Source organism: Castor canadensis, chromosome 19 (genome assembly GCF_047511655.1).
Source record: "Castor canadensis chromosome 19, mCasCan1.hap1v2, whole genome shotgun sequence".
In the NCBI taxonomy this organism is placed as follows: Eukaryota; Metazoa; Chordata; class Mammalia; order Rodentia; family Castoridae; genus Castor; species Castor canadensis.
Window position 1 is genome coordinate 7,633,430 of NC_133404.1, and position 17,912 is coordinate 7,651,341.

The following is a 17,912-nucleotide window of genomic DNA, read 5'->3' on the forward strand; positions in this document are numbered from 1 at the left end:
GAGTTTTATTTTTTCCTGTGCTCATGAGGGTAGTTATCTTTTTGCTTCCAAATATAGGAATCTTTTAAACATTTTTTTATAAGGCTTATCTAGTGGTGATGAATTCCCTCAGTTTTTGCTTGTCTGGACATTGTTGCTTTAAGTATTCTAAGTAGTCTTTACATTCTATAAGGTGCAAAGATTCTTGAGAATGTTATTTTTATTAATATAAATGTTCAAGGATTGGGACTATATCAACAGAGTTACAGCAAAATCCTGTACCAATGAGTATAGCAATTTGTGCAATTTGCATGAGTATGTTCACACATAACAGTCAATTATCCCCTCCCTCCCCTCTCATCCCCTCTCTCTTTTCTTTGTCTGAAGCAGGGTCTCTATGTAGCTCAACCCGGCTTTGAGCTCATAGCAATCCTGCCTTAGCCTCCCAAGTGCTGTGCTGGGCTTACAGGCGTACATCGCCATGCCCAGCATGTCTCCTCTGTTGTGCTGCTTTGGAAACATTGGTGGACTATTTTTACATTGTATTTCTGGGCTTTCTGCTGATCTAGTTGTGCATTGGTCAATACCACACTATCTTGATTACCTAGTTGTATAGTAAATTTTGAAGCTGGGTAGTGTACCTTTAAATATACTGTATTTTCTTTTTGCTTTTTACTTCCCTTTCTAGATTGGCTAATTCTCTATCTCTTTGTTTCTTTGTCTCTCTGTGTCTCTGTCTGTCTGTCTCTCTCATGTTTTCATCTTTAATTCTTGCTGGCTTATATTTTCAGGCAGAAATAACTGAGAATTAACTCAGATTATGGTGTATGATAAGATCATATTTCACAAGTGCTGAGGAAGAAGGCTACTTTTCATTTTTAGAGTTGGGACAGTTGTGCTCATGCTCTGATTCTAGACTCCTCAACTCATTGCATCCATGAGCAAGTTACTTAATTTCTCTAATTCAAGAGATTCTTTATATAAAGTGACAACATGGAGAGAAAGGGAAGCAAAAATGTTCTGTGGAAGTATTAAGCCTTGATCTCTAAGACATTAAGTAGACTTCATACTTTGTATTATTTGTTTTAGAAAGTAGGGTTTGTCTGTCTCTGTATCTCAAATGAGAAAAGGTGTAATTGCACATCACAACTGAAAACTCCATTGTAAGCAAGGAGTTCATGTCACTTTGCCCCTTTAGGAACCAGTTCAGGTCATATCTACAGGGCTGAAGTGAGTGGGGTGGGGTGGGGTGGGGTAGAGGGAGGGGGCAGGGGAGCAGGGGGGGAGAAATGGCCCAAACAATGTATACACGTATGAATAAATGAATAAAGGAAAAAAAAACAAGGAAGAAAATTACTGGCTGACAAGTTAAAAAAACAAATCTACAGGGCTTCATTATGGACAAGAATTTTGCCCCCATCTCTTCAAGTACTTGCTCTCAGAGAGTAGAGTGTCTCACTGCTCAGGCACTGAAAACCTCCCCAGTAGAATGATTACAACTGTAGGAGGCAATGCCTGATGAAAAAATAATGTTAACCTGAGTAGAAATAAAGGAGTCTTATAGCAAAATGCATGTTGATTGATTTCTGTTCCTGGGAGTTTTGAATCTTCACTCTGAATTTTTGTTTGTGAAATAGAGCCAATTAGTTAATTAGGAGCTCACAAAAAAAAAGTGAATTCTTTCTGATCTTCAGCAAGGATTCCTAAAAAAATAAACTTGGAATTCTTGTGAAGATTATAGGAGGTTAGCTTTGTGGAAACCTAAAAGTCACCTATATATCTCTATTACTGCAGTAGTTTTGTGTATTTCTCTTAATATCTCATAGTTTCATTCATATATCTTAATGTAGAAGATACATAGTTTTATTAAATGAAATTTTATTAAAGTTACCAAATTAAATTCTGATTTAATTTTAATGTTATTTAGGTTTTTTGTTTTTTGTTTTTTTTTTTTTGGCAGTACTTGAATTTGAACTAAGGCTCTTGCATTTCCTAGCCAGGTGCTCTACCACTTGAGTCACATCTCCAGCCCCTTAATGTTATTTGGTACATAGTGGTGTATGATGTTCTCATTATAAATTATACCTTTTGTTAATGTTAAGTAAACTCTCATTATGCTTCTATTTATTTTTGTCTTTAGCTGTTTTGTTTAATATTTGTGTCACAACTCAGGCCCTATTGTTCATTGTCTGTAATCTTAATATTTGGGTTTGGGTGTTTTTCTTGGGAAAACATAGAGTTGTCTCTTAGCAGTCTTAAGAAGGGTTTTTCCTTTTATGGTCAGTGACAATAATTGTAAATTAATGAATAATGTCTCTATCTTCCTTAGTCATCTTTGTAACTTTTAAATTGTTTCTTATTATGTAACATTTTCTGTATGACTTATTTCTTTTAATCTTTCCTGGTGCTTCAAAATTATTATTTTTAATTGTACTAGTGGCTATGTTGCCAGTCTAATAGGCTGATATCTCTATTATCTATAATTCTCTATTTATCAGAAGCAAGAAGAGAACAGTGAGAACTGGTTATCTGGTTCAAGTTAGTAGACTAGTATATTAGTTTTGACTTTGTCTCAACTTAAACCCCATTAAAACAGATTAGGGGAATATGCAAAACAGTAAACTTAAAATGACAAGAAAAAGAAAGTGAAAAGGAGGAGTGGAAGGTTAGCAGTAGACATGTGTTTTGACCAGTCTTATGGAAGACGGAAAGTAATGTTGGAATGCTGAAGCCATAGTCCAGAATGTGCTGTAAGGAGACTGTAATGTCACAGGAATCTTTTCCCTGATCAGAATCCCAAAGAGACTTCAATCTTAGTCTTACTAGGCAAGAGCAGGGGGTAGGGGGGGATGTAAAGGACGTTAAAAACTTTTGGGAGTGTGATAATTGGTTAGTATACAAAATGGCTATGATAATGGCCCACTTCAGGCCTTCAAACAAGCAGAATGGGCTGAGAGGAGGGCAGCTCAAGAGAGGGGGATCTCTTTTCCTAAAGAAATTTAATGAAGTCAGGATTTTCAACATAACTGTTAACTAAATCAAAGTCCAGCACTTTTGGTAAAATGTCAGATAGTAAACATTTTAATTTTTGCAGGCCACATGAAGTTTTGATTTCTGTTGGCTTATACAAAATCCCACCAACTGGGAAATTTATGAACAATAAAAATTTGTAATCACATTGCACAAAATGACATTCTGGTTAGCATACCACATACACAGTGATGCTGTGCTGTATGGCCCAGGTGTGTACTAGACTATATGTTATAGACATTTATGTTTCCACAAGGACAAGATGCCAATGACACATTTCTCAAATGCCAATGACACATTTCTCAGAATGTGTGCCTGTTAATAAGAGTACGGAATTGAGTTCCTTACAGCGCTGGAGACTGGGAAGTTCAGAATCAAGCATAGGCTCCGTGTCTGGTGAGAGCTGCTCTCTCCTTCCAAGATGCACCTGTTGTTGTGTCCTCCATAGGAAGGAGCACTGTGTCCTCACATGACACAAGGGATGGAAGTGCCAAAAGGCTGAGCACTTTATACAGATAGGCCTTAGTCCTGTTCATGAGGGAGGAGCTCTGGAGACCTGATTGTCACCTAAAGGTCCCGCCTCTTTATACTACTACAGGTTACATTTCAACATGAGTTTTAGAGTGGACACGGGCATTCAAACCATAGCAGTTTGTGTGACATATTCCTGACTGCTGTGTGCTTTTTTCTTTTCTTTTTTGATAGTGGGGTTTAAACTCAGGACCTTGCTACCACTTGAGCCATACCTATGGCCCTTTTCTGTTTAGTTATTTTTCAGGTAGGGTCTCATGTATTTTGCTGGGGGCCAGCCTCCTGCTTAGCTGGGTATGAGCTGTGTGCTTTTTAATGTTCATTTGTTTGTAACCCTTTAATAATTTAAAAAATCTTGTTAGCTCAAGGAGACTGGGGTCTGTAATCTGCTGATGCCCTGCCATAGAAGAAGGGCCTTTGTGTTCTGTCACTTAGTAGCTCTGCAGTCTGACAGCTGGGTCCCTAGGAGTTCTTCCTGAAAATAAACCTGCCAGTCAGATGTTCTCCCCAGGTACACAGAGTACATGATCCTACTCCCACGCAGAGTGTGAGGTCTACTGGGAAACAGATACATTTTCTTAGACAACATCAGAGGAATTCATGCTTCTTATCTGCAATAGTCAACCAAGAATAAGCAACCAAGAAATATGAACAGACAACCAGAGCTTAGCAGATATTTGAGAAAGCAGCTTTGATTAGAGAAGACCAAGATAAGAATCACACACTGGTCCTGGTGAGGTGTAGTCAGGAAATAGAAAAATCATTGGGACTCAGGACCCATATGACCTTTCCTAGTGGCCATTCTCTTTTCAATTGCAAATCCTCTGCTAGCTGCAAACAAACAAACAAAAACCTATGAAATTTCCATCCACACGAAGTTAGGGAGCCTGAGAATTATGTGAGTGTATGCATAGAATAACTGTCAATCACCGTAGCCCAACCCACCAGAACCACCCAAATCTTTCCCCACTCACAGGTCAAAATGCCTTCCTGTTTCTCCATTCCACTTGCCCCCTAATCAGGTGGGACCACCATTGCTTTTTGTGATGCCTTCCTCTTACTTCTAGTAAACTCTACTACCTCCCTTACTTGCCTGGATTCTTCCACACGGAACTGAAAGAATCTGGGAATGTCCTGATCAGAGATGACACGAGCCTACAACCCTGAAAGTAACATTGTGCAGGGGAACAAACAGAACCTAGAGGTGGTTTCTCCTTGCTGTATTATGAGATATTTGAGATGCTCTCGCGTCCCTTAAACAAGAAGAGCTGTGAAAAATGAATAGCAAGACAATGAAAAGCTCTTATAGATTAACACCATTACAAATGTTTTATAAAAATCAGTGGCAGGGGTTGGCGGAGTGGCTCAAGCAGTAGAGGGCCTGCCTAGCAAGCGTGAGAACCTGAGTTCAAACTCCAGTGCTGGCCCCCCACCCAAAAAAAAGTAAATGGTGGGAATACCAGGTACAGTTGCAAAAACTTCCCAGAACATTGATTAATTTCAAATGGAACAAAAATATGACAAAATACAGGCATAAAGGAGATTAAATCTAGAGTGCCCCAAATCTAAGTTATAGGAGTTTTATGATATAGGGAAATAAATTAGTAAACAAATATGAGGTGAATTTTCCCGTACTTAAGGAGTATAAGCCCTCAGACAGGAAAGGCCCAATGTCTGTCTGGTATTATTTGACAAAAAAATTTTGAGGATAAGACTAAGTAACATCCACATAAAATTTTAGAACCCTGACTGTGTCCCCAGACCTGATTTTTTTTAACACAAAAAGTCTTGTAAAATATTTGCCATTCTTTGATTATATATATTGTTCATTGATTCATAGTTATGAGTATAAAATGTCATCGAAATATATTTCATTTCATTTTTAAAGGACTCTACTTACATATTTACAAATTATTTAACTCTACAATTATCTTCTGTAGAAAGCTCTGAATATTAATTAAACTGAAATGTTATTGCTAAATTAAATCATAATACCACTCATTAAAAAATTTTAGAACCCTGAGCAAAAATTTTAGAACCCTGAAAATCTTAAATACTACAGGGGAGTATTAACCTACAACATTTTCGTGATTTCACTGGCATCAGACTTCTCATCTGCAAGGCTAGGTACTGAAAGAAAGTAGTGCAATATACAAGTTTGAGAGGACATTGTCTTCAGTGTAAATTAATATGACCAGCCAAATACTATCAACCAGATGCAAAGACAGAGATGTCTTCAGTCATAGAGGAACTCCCAAATTCCTACTGTATCCTGTTTAAGGAAGTAGTTGATGATGGAGTCCAGCAAAATGAAAGAGTCAACCAAGCCAAAGAGGCAGGATCTGGGAAATTGGAATCAACCCAGAAGGTCATTGAAAGGAAGTTTGGAATGATGGATGGTGGCTCTTTCAGTAGCAGCTCAAGAGAACATTCAGTCCTGGTATGAGCAGGAAGAAGGAGGAGTTTAGGAAGTTATATCTTAGGAGACAAATGGGAAATGCTTGTGAAATGAATAGTTTGATGAAGAAACGACTATTTGTGATGTTATAATAAAGCACAGTATTCCTTAGCCTCCCCCCCAAAAGACAATACAGGGAAAAGCTGTGCAAGAAAAACATGATATCCCATGCTTATGGATTGGTAGAATCAACATAGTAAAAATGTCTATACTCCCAAAAGTAATCTACATGTTTAATACAATTCCCATCAAAATTCCAATGACATTCATTAAAGAGATTGAAAAAATCTATCATGAAATTTATATGGAAACACAAAAGGCCACGAATAGCCAAGGCAATACTCAGTCAAAAGAACAATGCTGGAGGTATCACAATACCTGACTTCAAACTATATTACAAAGCAGTAACAATAAAAACAGCATGGTACTGGCACAAAAACAGACATGAACACCAGTGGAACAGAATAGAGGACCCAGATATGAAGCCACACAACTATGAGCAACTTATCTTTGACAAAGGCACTAAAAATATACGATGGAGAAATAGCAGCCTCTTCAACAAAAACTGCTGGGAAAACTGGTTAGCAGGCTGCAAAAAACTGAAACTAGTTCCATGTATATCACTCTATACCAATATTAACTCAAAATGGATCAAGGATCTTAATATCAGACCACAAACTCTAAAGTTGATACAGGAAAGAGTAGGAAATACTCTGGAGTTAGTAGGTATAGGTAAGAACTTTCTCAATGAAACCCCAGCAGCACAGCAACTAAGAGATAGCATAGATAAATGGGACCTCATAAAACTAAAAAGCTTCTGCTCAACAAAAGAAATGGTCTCTAAACTGAAGAGAACACCCACAGAGTGGGAGAAAATATTTGCCAGCTATACATCAGACAAAGGACTGATAACCAGAATATATAGGGAACTTAAAAAACTAAATTCTCCCAAAACTAATGAACCAATAAAGAAATGGGCAAGTGAACTAAACAGAATTTTCTCAAAAGAAGAAATTCAAATGGCCAAAAAACACATGAAAAAATGCTCACCATCTCTAGCAATAAAGGAAATGCAAATTAAAACCACACTAAGATTCCACCTCACCCCTGTTAGAATAGCCATCATCAGCAACACCACCAACAACAGGTGTTGGCGAGGATGCGGGGGGAAAAGGAACCCTCTTATACTGTTGGTGGGAATGTAAACTAGTACAACCACTCTGGAAAAAAATTTGGAGGTTACTTAAAAAGCTAAACCTTGATCTACCATTTGATCCAGCAATACCACTCCTGGGGATACACCCAAAAGACTGTGACACAGGTTACTCCAGAGGCACCTGCACACCCATGTTTATTGCGGCACTATTCATAATAGCCAAGTTATGGAAACAGCCAAGATGCCCCAGCACTGACGAATGGATTAAGAAAATGTGGTATCTATACACAATGGAATTTTATGCAGCCATGAAGAAGAACGAAATGTTATCATTCGCTGGTAAATGGATGGAATTGGAGAACACCATTCTGAGTGAGGTTTGCCTGGCCCAAAAGACCAAAAATCGTATGTTCTCCCTCATATGTGGACATTAGATCAAGGGCAAACACAACAAGGGGATTGGACTTTGAGCACATGATAAAAGCGAGAGCACACAAGGGAGGGGTGAGGATAGGTAAGACACCTAAAAAATTAGCTAGCATTTGTTGCCCTTAACTCAGAGAAACTAAAGCAGATACCTTAAAAACAACTGAGGCCAATAGGAGAAGGGGACCAGGAACTAGAGAAAAGGTGAGATCAAAAAGAATTAACCTAGAAGGTAACACATACGCACAGGAAATCAATGTGAGTCAATGCCCTGTATAGCTATCCTTATCTCAACCAGCAAAACCCCTTGTTCCTTCCTATTATTGCTTATACTCTTTCTTCAACAAAATTAGAGATAAGGGCAAAATAGTTTCTGCTGAGTATTGAGGGGGTGGGGGGTAGGGGGAGGGGCAGAGTGGGTGGTAAGGGAGGGCGTGGGGGCAGGGGGGAGAAATAACCCAAGCCTTGTATGCACATATGAATAATAAAATAATTTAAAAAAAGGAAAAAAAAGAAAAACGTGATACATCTGGGTGCCAGTGGCTCATGTCTGTAATCCCAGCTACTCAGGAAGCAGCAATCAGGAAGCTCACGGTTTGAAGCCAGCCTGGGTAAGTAGTTCAAGAGACCCTATCTTGAAAAAACCCTTCACAAAAATAGGACTGGTGAAGTGGCTCAAGGTGTAGGCCCTGAGTTCAAACCCCAGTACTGAAAAAAAAATGAAAAACATGATATAAAGAAGATGCAAATTAAAATGTGGCATGATTTTTAATTATTTTACAGAGTATAAGAAAAGAATCCATTTTATTTTTATTTTACTGCTGTGAATATTATCAATAAGTAGCCCAGGTATTGGGACACTGAAATCAGAGAAGATGTTATTCTTTTTTTTGTTTTTTGTTTTAGGATATCAGGAAAGACTCCTTCTAAATATTTCTTCATTCATATGATTAGTGGTTTGAATCTTCTGTTGAGATTGCTTTTTTGACTCTTACAGAATTTACTGTCTTCATAAATATTCCTGGCCCAGATTTTCTGGCTGTCTGTCTATCCTGTGTCCTTTCTGCATCTCCTTGTGGCTACCCAGTTTGCCCCAGTTAGGTTCAGTAGTAACAAGGGAGTGAGAGAAAAAGCTTGCTTCAGGTATTGTAAGGAGATGTTATTCTTATAAACATCATTGATCTGTCACAAATAACAATTACATAGTCATAATCATACAAGTACTTTGGATTGATTCTCAGTACTTAAATTTAGAGATAGACTATTAAAGACTTCATTCAGGTTGTGTACCAGAATGAAAATATTGAAAGTCCTCATGATGCAGGGGTCAAAATATAGCTAACAATGAAAAAGGAAGGAGAGGAAATATGGAAGGAAATCTAATGGTACAGTTCCTTATTTCACATGACAAGGAGTCAGTATGTGAACTGCCCACGCTCAGTAAGACACAGGTGCAGTTGGCCTTCCATACCTAGTGTCTCAAGCAGCTGTAGATCTGAACTATTTGAAAGAAAGCTGAGTATATACAAACACATGCAGAGTTTTCTTGTCATTATTCCCTAACCAATGCAATATGCCACCATCTTCAGGGCATTTCCATTGTGTTAGGTGTGAGAAATCTAGAAATGACTAAAGCATACAGGAGACTGTGCATGGCCATTTTATATAGGGAAGTGAGCAGCCATAGATTTTGATATTCGCAAGGGGTCCTGAAACCAATTCCTAACAGATGCTGAGGAGAAATTTTTTTTTAAATACTGTTAATTTATTAACATTGAAATGAAGAAAGGTTAGAGGTAGAGAGTACTCATAAAGGAGCCCAAACCTCATTTTTCGTAGCTGGAACATATATGGTATCTAGAGTGACAGATCTAGAAATAACACAAGCATGTTAAATTATGGACGTAAACAGCAAAAGATTGGAAAGGAAAACTCTGAACAGCTTGCTTCCAGGGAGAGGATCTGTGACTTTCCCTTTGTTCTTCTGTTTCCCTATTTCTTAACAGGCACCTTCTCTTCCAACCACCCGTGCTTACGAATTGGTGTTTTACACACAGGTGTGTAATCTATGACTTGAACAATCACCTGTAGACTGTTGAGTTTCTTTCTCTAATCTGATTGTTTCCTTGAGAGCACGATCTGCATTTTCAAACATTTCCTTCACCTGTGCCAGGGTGCTTAAAACTGAACACGTCCAAAGTGGAAATCATTGTCTTACTCATAAAATCTGTTCCTGTATTCCTTTGTTTTTAACAGCCTCATTGAAATACAGATGTCATATTATAAAATTCTGGTTTCAAGTGTAGAATTCTTTACAGTTAGCAAGTTTACAGTTGTACATCCATTTCCACAATTCAATTTTAGAACAATTCTGTTCTGTCTCTCAAAAGATCCTCCTGCTTGTCTGCAGTTACTTTGCACCCCCAGCCCTGGAAACGACCAGCTTACTCTCTATAGACCTGCCTTTTCTAGACTCTTCATACAAGTGGGATCGCGTAGTAAGTGACTTATGACTGGCATCTTTCACTCAGCATGGTTTTGAAGTTCATCAAAATCAAACATCAAAACCATGTTTTCACATGTACTCGTACTCAATTCCCTGTTAAGTGTTAGTGGGACTGTATCGTTGCAAATACTGCTCCATTGGGTGTTATCACATTATGTTGATCCATTCATCAATTGAGGGACGTTTGGATTGTTCCCACTCTGGGACCGTTATCAATACAGCTGTTCTAAACCCTTGTATGCGGGTTTATGTGTCGACTTGTGTTTCCATTTCTTTTGGATACATTGATATAAATTTGTGTTTAACTTTTTAAAGAAATATCAAATTGTTTTCCAAAGTGGCTGTACCATATTTATAGTCCCACCAGAAAGGTGTGAGTGTTCCAATCTGTCCATTTCCTTGCCAGAATTGACTACCATTTTGATCATAGCCATTCTAGAGGATGGGAAGTGGCATCTCACTGTGGTTTTGTTTTAAGTTTTAGCAAGGATTTATTTTAAAATAGCGGGATAAAATAGTGAGAAATGTGGAGGGTAGAGGAGGAGAAACCTGTCCTCCCCATGTAGGAAATGGAACAGAGATTCCCATTGTAGTTTTAATATACATTTCCCTAATAGTTATTCTTTTTACTTATTTAATGTTAGCAACAGGTATAAAATTCTCCTTGATCTTCCCTTCTGTCTTATCTTGGCTGTCTATACTGTGGGTGTGCCTCCTAAGGATACTTGAGTTACCCCTCTTTTATCCTAATTCCTACTGCTTTATTTCTTCACTATTGGTTATTAAAATAGCCTCCGGGGTCTGGGGACACATCACATCTCAGTGGTTGAGTGTTTGCCTAGCATGCATGAGGTCCAGGGTTCAATTCCCAGTACCACACAAAAAAATAGCCTTTAAACTACTTATTCTAATACCATTTTCTCTGCAGATTCTGATCTGTTTTTCCCCTGTCATCAAAATGAATTTTATAAAATGCAGGAGTTCCCATGCCACTCCTTTGCTAATGAAAAACCCTTCAAAGATTTTCCATCACCTCTAAAATAAAGAGTGCAATCTGGACTCTGCTCACTTCACGCTATCTATCCTTGGCACCTTCCCCTATCCCACCCTCCTACAAACCTACATGCCCTCCACACACATCCTGCATGTGTCCTGGCCTGTGGTCTACCCGCAATTTATCTGACCACCTTGGGTCTTCTTTCTTCTGTGACTCTGGATGTCTGTATTTTTATCTTATTTACAAACATGTTCATTCTTCAAAGGTTAAGCACAAATTACACTACCTCTTGGAATCTTTCTCTGATTTTCCTTAACAGTTAAGCATTATTTTTTGTGTGCTTATGTGTATTAATGTAGTGCTTGTGAGAATATAAGATCGAATCATGCAATTAACCTTGTTCTAAGTAAAAGTGTGGTCTGCATAAAAGTTACTGTCAGTCAGTCTCCCGTCACTATGGCAAAATACCTGAGAAAATCAACTTAAAGGAGGAAAGGCTTATTTCAGCTCACAGTTTAAGTCCATGGTCAATTGGTTCCATTGTTTTTGGGCCTGTGGCAAGGCAGAACATCATATCAGGCTGTGTGTAGGGGACCAAAACTGTTCATCTCATGGTGGCCAGGAAGCTGAGAGAGAGAGAGAGAGAGAGAGAGAGAGAGAGAGAGAGAGAGAGGAAGGGGCTGGGGTCCCAATATCCCCTTCAAGAGCATACCCCTAATAGACTAACATCCTTCCCTTAGGCCCCACCTCTTAAAGGTTCCATTATTTCACAACAGTGCCATCTGGGGACCAAGCCTTTCAACACATGAATCTTTGGGGTATATTTAAGACCCAAACAATAACAGAGTCAGACTAAAATATTTTTATAATTACTTCTTTTTAAGTCTGTCTTTTCCCAATCCAGCAAGAGATTGTCATTTGTTTAAGAGTATTAGGCCACTTAATACATGTTTGTTGATAGGTGAATGTAGAAATTGTTCTTAAATACCAAGAGTGAAATGTTACCTTGAAAATCTCTATATTTTCTACTTTGGAATCTCACGCAGCTGGGCATGGTAGCACATGCCTGTAATACCAACACTTGTGAGACTGAGGAAGGAGAACTATAAATTTGACATTCTGGGCTACATAGAAAGTTTGAAGCCAGCCTGGACTACATAGCAAGACCCTATCTCAAAAAAAAAAAAAAAAGTAGACTCATATGGCTCCAAACATTTTTTATTTGCATTGTGCAAAAGATACTCCATTCAAAACTGTCATATGTCTCCATAAATGCTTTTGAGTGTCATGGCTAAAATCACAGAGTATTTCCCACATACAGTTTAGTAGTCATTTCTGTATTAGTGCACAGCATAAGAGTTCAAAGTAAAGGATACCAATTTTTCATGAAAGCCTTTTAAAATTCAAATATTATGCATGCATGTATGAAAACAGGCTAATAAAACTCATTAAATTGTTTAAAAAGGGGGAGTAGGATGAGGAGGAGCAATGGAGGGGCAGATTTGATCAAAGTACATTACACACGTGTACAGAAACCCATGTTAAAATATGCTAATAAAAATCTGAGCACTGTAAGCTAAAATGATTTGTGTGTGTGGACATATGTAATGATTACAGCTGTGTAAAATTTGCATTTGCTTGTGGATGATAACGTATGGTCATGAAAAGAATTACTGAGTTTATTTTAATATCTTTTAAAAGAACAAGCATATTAGTTTCTGTGTTTTACGTCGATCAAGCAGTATCATCTGATTGTGGTTTTGGAAAAGAGAGCCATCCAAATGCTGGCATAATTTAGACGATTGGATAATGAAAACCCTCTACTTCATTTATACAAGATTTTAGAGCTAGCCAATATTAAAAAATATGGGTTCTACAGCTTACTTTCCTTAGTGTGTACATAAAGGCTTTGGCCATTCGTTTTCAGGTAGTTTTACTGCCATCAGTAATTGTCATTTCAAGATGGACATGGTGTTCTAAGTTCTGTTAGAGTTATTCTTTTCCTTTAATTTTGTAAGTTCTTCAGGCCATTATATATAAATTTTATGTGGTTTATCAGGAGATTATTTTTTTAAATACCTCGTGGAGCATTTGTCCATTAGTTCCACATTAAAATGCCTGTTCTCCACGAACTTACGCAACACTCTACAATTATCCAAACATGCACAGATAAGTAAGGAGCCTCAAGAATGTGGCTTGTTTCATAACTAAAACTTGGACAGTGATTTGAGAGTGCAGCTTAGTCAACTCCTTTCTAAGTAAAATTCTCCATTTGCAACTCTGAACTTGCAGACCGAAGGGGTGGTTCCCTGGCCGGTGCCTGACCTCTATGCACACCTTGGTCTGCCTTGATCTCGCTACACTGCAGCCATGTAAATCAGATTTTTTGACACGTTATAAAATGCAGGTCACAGCTGCTGTAGTCTGCAGTATTCAAAAACTTTTGAAAAGCTGTGTGTCTAACAAAATTTATTTTGTGTGAGTATAGTTTTTATTGAGGTAAGCCCTGTTTATTTGGCGGGGGGGGGGGGGAGGCGGGGGAGGAAGAACTCAGAACAAGCCAGTGATTACTTCAAATCAAAACATTTTGATTGTGTATGTGTTCTCTCTCTCTCTCTCCCCTCCCCTGTCCCTCCACCTCCCTCTCAAACTCCCTCACCCTCCCTCCCAAACTCCCTCCCTCCCTCCCTCCCAAACTCCCTCCCTCCCTCCCTCCCTCTCTCCCTCCCTCTCTCCCTCCCTCTCTCTGCCTGTCTGGTTGACTTTGGGAAAAGACCTTGCCGTTACACCTGTGTTAATAGGAAGTTGTAGATTGAGGTTTCTGCTACCATTTTTGTGCTTGAGTCAGGAGTACATTGCCTTTACAAAACGGAATTGAGAGCTTGTAATCACAACGTAAGTATAAATGCTTCTCCTCTTCAAATATTTATTTTTTAATTCTTTGTTTTTGCTGTAGTAGAAACTTCACACATAAGCATGTCTCATTGGCTACTCTGCCTCACCAGCTGCCAGACATTCTGAAAAAGAATGGCTTGTGTAGATTGGTACGGGTGATGTGCAATCTGCATTTATCAAAGTTCTGAAGGTTCTATCCAAATGTAAAATTTGTAAATGCTGTTGGAGATTTTTCTATAGTATGTTTGAACATTTTCAACAAATTGAAAAGTTGGAAGCTATGGATTCTTCAAAAAAGATTATTGACAAACTTTGTGAAAAGAGCAAAAAGTCAAATCAGGTCACTCAATTTCATTTATTGCCTGATATATTTCATATATAATCTTATATGGTATATTACTGCATTAAAATGTTTTATTAAAAGCAAAATTTATCAGGTTTTTCTGCAGCAATTTAAGATTCTTATTTAGGCAATGTTTATATTTAGTACATTTCTGCTTAATATTGATCTTCTAGTTTTATCTATTCATATTTTTATTAGCACATAATTATCTAAAAATACATGCTCTGGTTTTGTCACTCACATGTCTGAGTTTTAATATTTAAGAGTGTCATATTAGATTTGACATTTTATAATACCCCCAAAAGAAGATAATTTTCCCTAAATTATTAATTTTAAACTATTTTAGGTGCTGTTTTTCAACTTAATCTTTGACCAAGAATGAAACTATTTAAAAATTAAGATGACAACAGGTAATTTCTTGTAAGTTCATACTTTTGTCATTGTGTGTGATTTAGCAAAAGAACCATAAATGTACATTGATACAAAGCTATATTGTTCTCTATCTAAAATTGTGCAATAGTTTGGTTTTGAAAGGCCTTCCTTTATAACACAAAACTATTTTATTTTCAACTTGACATGTTTTACTGGTGTTTACACTCTGACAAATTCTGGTTTACTTTGTATCTGATATCAACTTCTTAAATAATAAGTCAATAAAAATGAGAGCAAGAATAAAAATAGATTTCAGGTTAGATGAGTTTCTTTATTGATCAAATATCAGGCTTTGAGCTACATCTGGTTAAAAACAAGGACATTAATTTCCTGTGAGAGCAGCACATCCCACCCTTCACGGAAGACCACATTCCGTGACTTCCATGGTACTGGCGTAAGGTTAATTGGGATTTTATTTGTTAGCCAAATTGATCTTGAATATTATAAAATATTTGAAAGTAATTTGATTATAAAGAAACACAGCATCATGTAATAAAGGAAAACAAAAAGAATTAGTTTGGGCTGGTTTATTTTCTTTTCACTGCTTAAATTCTTTGTAGTTCTATTTTCCTCCCTAAATTCTTACATTACATTATTATGTTTTTTTAAAGTTATAATGTTGAAACAGGTTTTTCTCAATTCCAAAGTAAAAAGAAAGTTTCAAAATATCAAATTCTGATTGTGGAGACATTTGACCCATAACAATTATGTCCCTAACAGATACTGATATCTTAATAGCAAAAACATTAGAAAGTTTTTAAAGTTAGAATACTCATTTTTAACACCAAATCAGATGGCAAATGGGAGTAATGCCATTTTCTTCTTCACATTAGATGATTCTAGGTCATTTTTAAAAGTCAGAACCAATCAGGAACTAATAACATACTATTTTAAAGCATATAATTTTCCCTTTAAGGCCAAAAGATAAAGTTTTCAGCAGTTTTCTAATCATAAAGTATATAATGACTCAATGAATTTGATTATACTTCTAATTTTTTTTCTATACAATGGCTTTGGTGACCAGAAGTGAAAAGTGTTTTGTTTTGGGCACCAGTGACTCACACCTGTAATCCTAGCTACTTGGGAGGCAGTGATCAGGAGAATCACAGTTTGAGGCCAGACTGGGCAAATAGTTTGCTAGACCCTCTCTCGAAAATACCCAACACAAAACCAGGCTGGTGGAATGGTTGAAGTGGTAGAGCGCCTGCCTAGCAAGTGTGAGGCCCTGAGTTCAAACCCCAGTACTGCCAAAAGTTAATAAATAAATAAAGATGGAGGTTGTGAGTGAGCCTGGAAGGAAGGAGAGTTACCAAGGGAGAAAGAGAAGGGGAATAGATGAAGAAAGATAAAGGAAAGCTCAAAGGCAAAGAAGAAAGTAAAGACATAGAAAGAGGAGGGAGAGAAAGGAAGCAACAAAGAAATGGAGGTTTATTTCCTTAATATGCTGAAAGTTCTTGTTGTATATTAACCAACAACTTAGGTTTTAAGTTTTACTGTAGACAGTCTTACAAATTACTAGATGTCACCTATAATCCTTGTGCAAATCAAAACTTTATGAGATTATATTATCTTTGACTTTTCAGAGTGATATGTATAGTAATATTTAAAGATAATTTTGGAAAATGTATTTCAATTATTTAAATATTTTTCCCAACACAATTTCAGATTTTAATATATTTGAGTCCTAAAAGTCAAAATAAGTAGAGTCTTAAGATAGCAAAGTTCTAAGTAGTACTGCAGAATCTCTGTATTAAATGAGAAAGGCCCTATTTATGCTAAGATCCTAATCAACCAGTATAAAGATTTCTTATTTCTGTAACAAGCTTCTAAACCCATTATACTTAAACCCATATTCTTAGGATGGATTAATTGTTTTCTCAAAGGGAGAGACCCTTGCCATGAAACAAGGAGTAAGGTTCATTTTGAGAAAAAAAGTCTTCATTCTAATTTTTATAATTGCCATTTCATTCTAAGATTAGTTACTCCTATTCCTGGCTGCATTAGAAAAACCTTAGTGTTCCTTTTTCTATATGCATATGTGTTTCAGATCACGAAGAGCCTTGTGGTCCCAGTCACAGGTCGTTTTGCCTGAATGGGGGGATTTGTTATGTGATACCCACGATTCCCAGCCCATTTTGTAGGTGAGTGAAACGGACTGGGGAGAGGGCAGTTCCATTTTTAATCACTTATTAACAAAAAGTATAAAAAGAAAGCAAAAGTATACAAAGTAAAAAAAAGTATACAAACTAAAACTATACGAGGTCTACAGAATTTTAAAAGTTTACAAAGTAAAGTGTACAAGGTAAAAAATGATACAAAGTATACAAGGTAAACCTATACAGAGTATATAAAATTTTAAAAGTATACAAAGTTTTAAAAAAAGGGTACAAAGTAAAAAATCAACAAAAAGTATAAACTGAAAGTGTGGGGAGTAATCTTCATTCCCTTTTTATATAGGGCAAAATTATGCTTTTAAAAGAAAACAAAGTAGCAAATAAAAATCTCATTCATCAAGATGCTTATTTTTAAAATTGGTATTGATAGTTTCTAGCCTACACAGATTTTTTTTTTAAATCCATTTTAGTGAGCAATTTAGGGAAGGCAGTCTGCAGTCAATTATTTCTGGCAATACAGCTGGAGAATTCACTATTGAAAAAGCTCAACACAAGACACTTGATTTTGGGATACATAAATACAGAATTACTGAGTTGGTACCAAAACTTATACTTGATATAAAACAAAGAGTAAGTTCTTCTAATGTTGGTAGCAAATAAGGAAGAAGGGTGTCTTAGCTACTTTTGTTTTTAAATAGTAGGATTCACATTGTGAACGTAGATCTGGAAAGAAATTTTTTAGAAAGTCTTTGAAATAGTCCTTGGATAGCTGGCTCCCTGGAAGTGTCATGACCCAGCTTTAAAGGGACTTGAGAAACCTCTTCCAGTAAATGAGATAGCAGCAGTACTGCCAGCGAGGCCCTAGACTTTGTGGAGTTGCCACCTAGTGACCCCAAGATACTTTGTAAGATGTGTGTGAAATTACTTGTTCTTTAACTGCAATGAGAGGTAGAGAATCTAAATTTAAGATTCCAGATCTTGTTAAGTAAAAGGATAGAAAAGTGTGATTTATGGGAAAAGTTAAAGATAGTGGGATAGGAAGAAA

The 17,912-nt window shown here is 37.0% G+C and overlaps 1 protein-coding gene across 8 annotated transcripts in view; it reads left to right on the forward strand.

Moving 5' to 3' along the window:
* Nrg4 (neuregulin 4) overlaps window positions 1–17,912 on the forward strand; it is a 145,136-nt gene that overhangs the window by 47,605 nt on the left and 79,619 nt on the right. For 4 of the 8 annotated variants that reach the window (XR_012443995.1, XR_012443996.1, XR_012443997.1 and 1 more), the window contains 3 exons: window positions 13,858–13,978; window positions 14,668–14,731; window positions 16,801–16,894. Coding sequence is in view for 1 of the 8 variants with exons in the window: in XM_074061772.1 (XP_073917873.1) it covers window positions 14,722–14,731; window positions 16,801–16,894 (104 nt within the window). In the remaining 7 variants the exon portion in view is untranslated. Of the gene's footprint in view, window positions 1–12,809; window positions 13,562–13,857; window positions 13,979–14,667; window positions 14,732–16,800; window positions 16,895–17,912 lie in introns of those variants that run through there. The other 4 variants (XR_012444000.1, XR_012443998.1, XR_012443999.1 and 1 more) reach the window with 2 other exon arrangements.